Raw genomic sequence first — 9,576 nt, forward strand, 5'->3', positions numbered from 1 at the left:
TTTATGGTACTCCCTAAACAAAGTTACTTACATTTCATTCATTTTTATTCTTTTATTTTAAAACATCTAAACAAATTTTCATTCTTTTATTTTAAAACATCTAAACAAAGGTACTTAATTTCCTTCAATTCTATTCTCTTTTTTCTTTTTTTCTTTTTTTCTATTCCTTTCCTTTAAATACATATCATTCTATTCCATTCCTTATCATTCTTTTATGATTATTCCATTCCATTCTATTTTATTCTCTTCTTTGAAGGAAGTGCCACGTACCACTAGTAAACAAAGTACCCTCACAGTAACATTAGCCATGTGGCGCCAACTAATTATGTTTACCATACCAACACAATTTAAGCCTCCTAGGTTGCTGTATGTACTTCAAATAACTCCATTCACATTTTAAAAAATATCCAAGACATATCAATAACAGTGAATAGGACCATCACCATTGCTGGCAGGGTAGGTGTAATTTTTCCGAAAGGTACAATACCCGAAGCCCAAAGGTTTTTGGTTGACTCCCAACATTTCTAACTTCAATATGTGTGTATGGATTTGTTACTAACATACTATAAGCCCTCACAAAACTCTCAAAAGTCACTACTTACCATGCAAGAGTAAAGCCATAGACCTGAGAAAAACTTGCACATAAACAGTAATATTGCTCTTTGAAGGGCTAATTTACAACAATTGACTTCTGTTTATAAAAAATACAACAATTGACTTGAACACTCACGGAACACAAAATCTAAATGGTCTACCAGTAGCTGCTCGTTTTATACTTATCAAATAGACTCATGAATGGTATTGAAATGAAGTTCTATAGACGGCTTCTAATAACAAAAATCTCAATTAACATGGATAAACAATAATGCTAACAAAATCATGTCGAATGAGCATCATGAGTCCGTGAAGCCCATATACCAAAGACAAGAAACCAAAAGACGAACAAGATCGCCCAGTAGCGTGCAGGTCCATACTTGATTCTAGTAAGCACAAACTGCAAAATTCAAAAGAAAAATTATCATAGTGATCAGTACACAAGACTGAATGGAGTCCAAAGTAGGAATACACAATTTGAAATTCAGTAATAATTATTACTATTGTGCCGATGAGATATTAAGTAATAGTTAGAACATTCTGAGGATGTCCCAACTAATCCACAGAAATCCATGTAGAAGAAACTTATATAGAGTTAAGGGTTTGCTAGTGAATCCTTTCAGTGAAAAAAAATAAAATAAAAGTATATACAAAAGACAACATATGGCCAATGTTTGATTTATTGGTATTGGTATTGCGCATGCGCGCGCGCGCACACACACATAGTGAGTTTTGAACTCATAACCTCACCCGTCACCTTGCTCTTACAAGATAAGGAGATATCATTTAAGCTAGAGCTCATTGGCACCACATGGTTAATGTTATATATTTATTATGAATTGCTTTTGGAATTAGATTTAAGGCCCCACAAAGCAGGAAATCTAATACAGATTTAAAAAAAAAAATTGAATTTGTCTAAAAATTAGATTAAGAACTTTACAAAGATTGATCCTATGAGAAAACCCGTCAAAAGTGGCAGTGGTCTATAGGGAGAAGAAGGAAGAAAATTTAATGAGAAATAATATTACAAAAATATCTGTATTTCAGTTTCAGGCAACACATCAAAGGTAAACACAAGTTTTCAGCAAAACTAATAACATATTTTATTTTCTACTCCTTTGTACCAATAATTTAAACAGCTGCAAGCTTTACAAGTCTATTTCTAGTCTCTTTCAACAATATACAGCTTATCCAATTATATGTTCCTACGGCTTTTATACATTGTCTATAGTAAACAAATTGCCCAAGTGAGTTGCACATTCACAGGCCTGGTGTCATATTCACTTTGCATATGTGCGCGCAAGCACATGCATGTGTCCGTCTGTGAAGAAGCACCAATAGCATGGCTGGACAAAACATCTCTTTCAAAGCCAATGCCAATAAAGAGTATGAACAGAATGAATGAAATGAGGTTTTCTGGAAGTGACGAAGTTCTTCTAACCCTTCTCTAACTAATCTCCTTTCTCTCATCCCTCCCATCATCTAATCTTCAGAAACTTCCTTCCTTTAGCTAAAATTCTCAGCAGTTCCATGTTTGTACTGTTTCCTCAATCTGGTTAAGAAACCTAAGATATAGGAAGCTGATTGATAAAATGGAATGGAGATTGAGCAGAAACCCAAGGCAAACTGAAGGGGTCTTGAAAGCCTTCATATTTTTACTTATCCACAAAAAAAGGAGCTTTAGGATTTCAATGATTCCAGCCCCTTGGAATTTATGAATTTTTTTTACCCTTTTATAGGAATTGTACAACCTCTCTCCTCAGATATATCTAATTTCATAAACTTGAAACACAAATGTTGTTCTGTATCTTGTGGGTCAACCAAATACTTTTAGAAGATGGGACCCTCACCAGTAAACCATAATAAAATCACCAACCCTTGTGAAGGCTTCAGCTTTCTTATTTTTCTGCGGTATCAAGAGTGAGAAACACATTTTTACTACCCTAAGTGCTCATCTTTATAGGATAAACGTGTAACAGGTTGAGCTTTTGAGTAGATATTGATATATGCTTTTACAGAAAATAAAGCAACTAGAACTCCAAAACCAGAAGAAAATATTCTTCTTCTTCTTCTTTTCAATTTTATTTTGCTTGTTTTATAAGTGACAATATTTTTATTGAAAGGAAGGAGATACTTTATGCACACAGAGTTCATACAAAATATTCCCAAGGAATACAATCATTAATCTTTACGAATGAAAAGAGAGCACAAATCAACAAAATCTAACATAGATTGCAAACCACTATTTTACTTCTATTATCCTTATGACTTTCACATTAAACAATGTTCTCTAATGGCTACTTGCTTGTCAAGAAAGTTTGCAAACCCTAATCAAGTTTCTATAATCTAGTGCAACATATATCAATAATAAATTAAGCCAGATGCGGATGAGTGTGGTAAATGGATGATCTCTATTAAGGAGATACTTACAAAGCGAAAGAAAACCACAACTGTTAGAGCACAGATGCCTCCAAGGAGAATATGAAGACCACTTCTGGCAGTTTTCTGCACATCAGAGTGGTATTTATCAAATAAAGCATATAATAAAGACATTATAAACACAAAAAGAACAGATGAACTAAAAATAAATGAATATCCTTAAAATGTATAACAAAATATTTAAATGCAAGAATTTTCTTAGCATTCTGTTTAGTTGCTGATAATTTATGCAGAACTGCAATTTTCATCTAAATAACAAGCCAATATATATATTAATAGCTTATATGGTCATATTCCTATTGCCATTCCCCATTTTACTTGATGTCTTGCAAATGGGTCACACATATGGAAAGCTTCTTTTCTCAAGCAAGTGAAAATAAACCATATTGCAAAGATGAAGAAAAGATGATCAAATGGAAGAGGAAAAAACACTGCTGCTCATTACATAAATCCCAACCCACTCTTTAACCATTGAATCCCATAAAGTTAAGAGAGAGTAGTTCATCACCAACAAACCAGATAACAAATGATCAAGCCAGGAGCAAAATACATCCAAACACTTTAGATGCTTCCCAATTTGATGTCCACAATAGGAACTCTCCAACTCATAATGTTGAAATTATTCTAGTTTTTCTAGACTCTTCAACAAATCACATCACCCAGCAATAGTCAAAAAGTTATTGAAGATTATAATGCAAACTAGCATGCAATTTATACCTATTTATGTATGATAGTGAATTATGTACATTAATATGTAAAAAAAAGTCTAGAAATCAGTTGTTGATCAGTATGCTTGTCTGTATGCTATATATATAATTTTGTATGCATTTACATAATAAACATATCTAGGCACGATTTCCTTCTAAAATTGGTTAAAAAGAAATTATGGAAAATTTTACGGGAGAAAAATATAGTGAAGAAAAAGATGAGAGAACAGGGAAAAAAATTGGAGAGAAAAAAATGAAGGAAATTTCACAGTTCTCTCTTCCTTACACCAAACATTTTCTTCAGATCTCACCTAGTATGAAAAGAATTTAGTGGGCCTGAGAAAAAGTTGACAGATTTTCCTCACCTTCATTTCTTTTTTGTCCCTTTGACAATCCAAACATTGGAAAAAACTAAAAAAGCTTCTTTTGATTCTTTTCTTTAGCGGTGACCCAAATAAGCATTTAATGTATGGTTGTTTCTAATAGATAAATACTGATGAGACCACTTGCTAGTTACTAGATATTCTGCCAAATGAGAAAGAAGAGACACAACTTAACAGTCAAATGAGCTATTACATAGCAAACAATATTTGACACCTTTAGCTTTTTCTCTTTATAAGTAAAAATATAAGGTAATGAAAGAAGCAACAATATTTGGCACCTTTAGCTTATTACAAACTAAGAAGATTTTCTATGAGCCAAAAGTACATGGCAACACCAACCAGCACAATAAGGAATTGACATGTAATATAGACAAATGATTCTTCTTTTAGTTTTTATTTTTATTTTTTTAAAGGTGATATTTCATCCATTTCTTATTATTTCCATCACCTGCCATGTCTATTTTGAATGGTAAAAGGTGCCTAACATTTGTGCATGTACTTTAATCCTAAGCATAGAGTTAAATACTTCTACACATAAGATGAGCTAATAACCCTATAAACTGAATTGTCTGCACTGTATCTTAATAAACTTAAAAAGCACTTAATCTGACATACCTTCCCAACACGAGGGGCAATGAGCCATGCAAGAGTAACAGTAAGAAGACCTGTAGCAAGCAGAATCCCAGTACCTTCCACAGCCCACTTGGTTGCAGGATTTTCAGCAGGGGCATCTTCAGAGACGGTATTCAAAGGTTGTTCAGAAACAACCTGTGAAACTGCAGCAGCAGTATTATAATTGCTACTATTGCTATGTGGATTAAACCACAATGAAATCTCACTAAGTCGTTGCCTTCGGATAGCAGCAACAGCATCAGGATCTACACCTGTACTTGTATGCACCTGTGCTGGATTGGGTTCTCCACTAGCAGTCCTTTCCCTCAATGCTTCATATTCCTTCAAAGAACCCATCACCTTTTTGAAGTCTGCAGGTTTAATATTTTCTGCAACACTTCCACAAATTTCACAAACAGTGGATCCATGGTTAACAAACCATTTAAGAGCGCAACCATAGTGAACTAGAGCAAGGTCATTCTTGCAAGAACAACCAAGCTCTACCAATGTGTCTTGATGATGGTATGTACCCGTCTCCAAATCCGTATTACAAATGAAAACCTCTCCATCAGGGCCGATAAACTCAACAGGTCCAGATTCTCTTCCAATGTTCCTTTTGAGAGAAAATTTACTTTCGCTATCAGGCTTCACCTCCCTGTTGCTTTTACTTGCTTCATGTAACGGAGGAGTGATGCCCAAAAAGCCTAATGCAGCATCCCCTCTTTTATCAGATTCAACACATTGGCACACACGACAATTTGGCAGGCCGGCCTCCTTGTCTAGACTATGGCGTGAGTGATTCCCTGATTCTTCACTCTCAATATTTAAGCAATCCTCATTGCTGACTCCAACCTTAATTGTATCAGAGAAATCTTCCTTTCCCATTGAATTAGTTAAGTCTTTGGATTTAAACATGAAAGCTGCACTTCAGATTATTGCATCATTTGGTTTAGTAAATTCTAATTAATCAAGCTCAGGAGGCCAATGTCCCCATATGTTTCTATCAATAAGACAAGAAGCAGTACTATTGCAACATAAAGCTGACAAGTAAATAAAATTTTTGTTCCAACTTTGAAAGAAACTCAAGACTATTAGCATAACTTAAGGATGTGGTGTAAGTGAAGAACATGAAGAAATACACAGAGCAGAAGAATATAACCAACTTTCTATCCTCAAACTCCTGTTTTAGAAGTAGGATGACATAACAAGCCGTTTAATTGTGACTTAAGGCACATCAGTCTTCATAGCACCTTTATTTATAACTCCGGTTTATGCACTGACACAAGGAAACAAAGTTAACATTAGGAATTAATTATGAAAGCATTAAGAAATGACCAAAAATAAAATTAGCAAATAATTTTTTTTGAGAATAATATTCATCAAAACTATATATATATATATATATATATATATTATTAATTATCAAAACTGAACATTTTTTCCAAACAAATAAAGTAGTTTAATAGTTAAGTGCTTTCTGAAGCTGGAATGGAGCATGCTTACCGTCTTGAATGTCTTATTCCACTAAATTAATTCAAATTATTGGATTCTTACTCTTACTCCCAATCAATTTAATTGTTAAAAGCTGTCACTCAGGCACGCTTTCAGACAATAATATTAATCAAGATCAATTATGCAAGTATTATCGATCAAAAATTAAAAAGAAAAAGAAAAAATGGTCAACTATGCAATAATCTAGTTAAAAGCTTGCTGACTTTGAAGTTTTTTTTTTTTTTTAGAGTTTCAACCTATGGCGTTTGTTCCTGATGATAACTCTATATCATCAGACCAAGACACCAATCAAATTTTTGGTGTAGGCGGGGATTGAACTCCAAATCTTTTATACAACCATTAGAGACTTTATCAGTTGAGCTAATTGGAATCCACTACTGACTTTGAAGTTTAATGCAAAAAACTGGCACATAACAGAAAATCCAACATAAAATTAGATTTAGAAGTTTAATAAAAATATCCACCTTAGCAATGAGACTTCGTTTCTCAAAAAAAAAAAAAGCAATGAGACTTCACATCATCCTATTTGGCCCTAGACCATCACTTGGAACTGGAATAACTTAAGTCGCATCAATGTGAAACCTCAAAATGCATTAACAGCATTTAAACCAAGAAGAAAAGCATGTCAAATAATGGCCAACCCCTGGGTTCTAAGGAAGGTACATCTTCAAAATTGACATTGTTAACTCCAGTGGCAATCAATCTGAACTAAGAAAATGATTAAAAATTCAATTGATTTCCTCATTTCAATTATAAGATTTTGTTTTTAACAATTAATTTCTGGACATTAATATCTAATAGCATTGAGGTGAACGAGCTCAACGGCACATCCTCCTCCCATAAGAATAGGTGGAATGTAAGATTGTGATGATACATCCAACAAAGGGCTCAAGAAAACAAGATAAAATACCAATATATTCTAGAATTATGGTCTAGTTTCGATGTGGGACTTTCTTTGCACCTTGCATAAGCTACTTTAGTTATTATTGAGTCTTAGTATCAGGTTTCTTTAGGTTAGTTCCTGATTCAATTTTAATAAAGCTTTACTAAACTAGAGGCAAATTGGGTTTCCAAAATCTCTGAAATGTGCTCTATCAGAGGTGGCATTCTTTTTTTTTTTTTTTTTTGTGAGTCATTTTTCTATTTGGCTTCATTATTGGCAGTTTTAGTCTTCCTAGGAAAATGCTGTTCAGAGTCCTAATCTTTCTAGGAAAGGATTGGAAATAGGATTCAATGTCAGATAACAATTATGGAGAGATTGAGATTAATTAAATTCCAACAGCTTATTTAAACCTTTTTGAGTGTAATTGCTTAGGGGAACTAGGAGTGATTTCATAGATCTATCTTTCTTTGTTAACAGCCATCAAATTCCCTCAAGATTCATTCAAAATCCTATCATTTTAGTACCTAACCCTACTTAGTTTCTTATATATCAAACTCTATCCAAGAACCCTTCAAGAATTCATCAAGAACCCAATTTAGTGCTGATTTTTAAACGATCATACATCAAAATTGGTATCAAGAGCCCTCTAAAATTTCTGTCCTGCATAACGTGGGTTTAAATTCATTGGGTGGGTTTGTAATTTACCAATAATATATAAAAGGGTAAACTACGTATTTGGTCCTTATCTTATACATTATATTTCAATTTGATCCCTAACCTTTTAATTGTGTCAATTTGGTCCCTAACCTTTCAATACCGTGTCAATTTAATCCTTACAGTTATCTTTTGGATGAAAATTAATGACGTGTCTAATGGCCAAAATAAAAAATTAGCTTATGTTGTGACAATAAACTAAAATTTTATTTTGGTTGTTTGCTATGTAAGAAATTTTCATCTAATATATAATGGCAAAGACTAAATTGACACGACACTAAAAGATTAAGGACCAAATTAACACAATTAAAAGGTTAAGGACCAAATTGAAATATGGTGTAAAGGCTAGGGACTAAATATGTAGTTTACCCTATATATAATTGCACTAAAGAAAGGACCCAGATATAAAACATCCATATATGTAAGAAAACCTTTGGTAAACCATCCTTAACCTTTTGAATCAAATAATGTGGTAACTCAAAAAGTTCTCAGAAATGCCAAATTATATCTTGCTAAAAGTCTAATTCGTCTGCAAATTCTGGAAACATCATTCCACTTAAACTATTGAACAAATTCAGAGAAGATATACAAATCTTAGCAGCAAAATTTAAACACATAATTGAAGTATACAAGCCACTAAAGTCTCAAACCAGATTCACACTCTTCAAAAAATCCCCGTTCCAGTCTAAGGACCAAGAATTCCTACTGTTTACCACTCGGACTTTACCAAACACAGGCGCAATCACAAGAAAAAAACAAACACACACAAACAATCTCATTACAAAGCCTCAGAAAATAATACTTGCAGTTTGTGATGCATACCATTACAGCATAATCAATCAACATAATCAAATGCCTCAAAATTCAGGAAATACAATTACACAACTGAAATGGGCAAACAGCAATTTTTGTTTTTTATCTTAAAAAAAAAAAATGGGTAAGGAATCACAATTGTAAGGAAACCCATACCAAAACCCAGAACCAGAAATCAACGCAATGAAGTAAAAAATCAATTCTCAACCAAATTGAAAGAGAACAAACCTCTCCCAATACCCACTTGGCTTGAAAGAATTAAATGGCATAAGATACCCTTCAGATCGTTCGCCAACATAAAAACCAAAACCGAAGCAAGCACCTCGCTCTTTCTCTCTCTTTCCTTTCGGTCACTCACAAGTCACAACACAACCACACACCAAAGAATACGTAAAGTGTGTCTGTCACACATAGTATTATTCATTCTAATAAAAGCATATACACTCACTTTATACTTCAATATAGGTACTAGAGTTTACTGTTCTGTTCCTTCCATGTGAGTGTTTTTCAACCTTACTAATCCACTTTACAGTTTTACACTTTACAGTTATGCGTTGATAATTTGATACTGATTACTGACCACATACGCTTTGACAATTATTTTGACAAATTGGGTGAAATGTTATTTCCAAATAAATCGGGTAAAAAGACTCCTGTTTGGTCACGTTACGTATGGCCATAAATATCTTAGGAACCCGCTCCACTTCGAGACTGTATATCCCATTGATGTATGGGTCCAGAGTATAAATGATGTCACCTGATCGAGCATGAAATAATCATGCCGTGTCGTTCAAAATCCAATAAATAAAAGATGTGGAATCGTCATGGGCATATAGCATGCCTGAATGAAGGAGATTATTTAGGTATGCCTGCGTGCACGCAGGTATGCATAATGAGCTATCATAGATATACTCAAAGT

At 33.6% G+C, this 9,576-nt stretch overlaps 1 protein-coding gene across 2 annotated transcripts; it reads right to left on the reverse strand.

The window, feature by feature from the left end:
- Positions 1-626: 626 nt before the first annotated feature.
- Positions 627-9,155, reverse strand: LOC142631565 (uncharacterized). 2 transcript variants are annotated; one of them, XM_075805751.1, is made up of 5 exons: positions 8,886-9,081; positions 5,899-6,011; positions 4,739-5,655; positions 3,025-3,099; positions 627-994 (listed from the first exon to the last, which is right to left on the reverse strand). In XM_075805751.1, exons 3-5 carry the CDS (start codon positions 5,648-5,650, stop codon positions 878-880), a joined length of 1,104 nt encoding a protein of 367 aa, XP_075661866.1. In that variant the 5' UTR covers positions 5,651-5,655; positions 5,899-6,011; positions 8,886-9,081; the 3' UTR covers positions 627-877. The 2 variants fall into 2 exon arrangements, with proteins under 2 accessions (XP_075661866.1, XP_075661867.1); XM_075805752.1 differs by having other exon boundaries at positions 4,739-6,011; positions 8,934-9,155.
- Between the last annotated feature and the right edge of the window lie 421 nt (positions 9,156-9,576).

Source organism: Castanea sativa, chromosome 4 (genome assembly GCF_040712315.1).
Source record: "Castanea sativa cultivar Marrone di Chiusa Pesio chromosome 4, ASM4071231v1".
NCBI lineage: Eukaryota > Viridiplantae > Streptophyta > Magnoliopsida > Fagales > Fagaceae > Castanea > Castanea sativa.

Bases quoted from the DNA above. Each gene is read 5' to 3' on its own strand.
- LOC142631565 (XM_075805752.1), bottom strand. From the start codon at position 5,650: ATGTTTAAATCCAAAGACTTAACTAATTCAATGGGAAAGGAAGATTTC. The intron at 3,100-4,738 runs GTATGTCAGATT...TCTGATGTGCAG, and splicing joins TTGCCCCTCGTGTTGGGAAG to AAAACTGCCAGAAGTGGTCT. The intron at 995-3,024 runs GTAAGTATCTCC...TGAATTTTGCAG, and splicing joins TTGTGGTTTTCTTTCGCTTT to TTTGTGCTTACTAGAATCAA.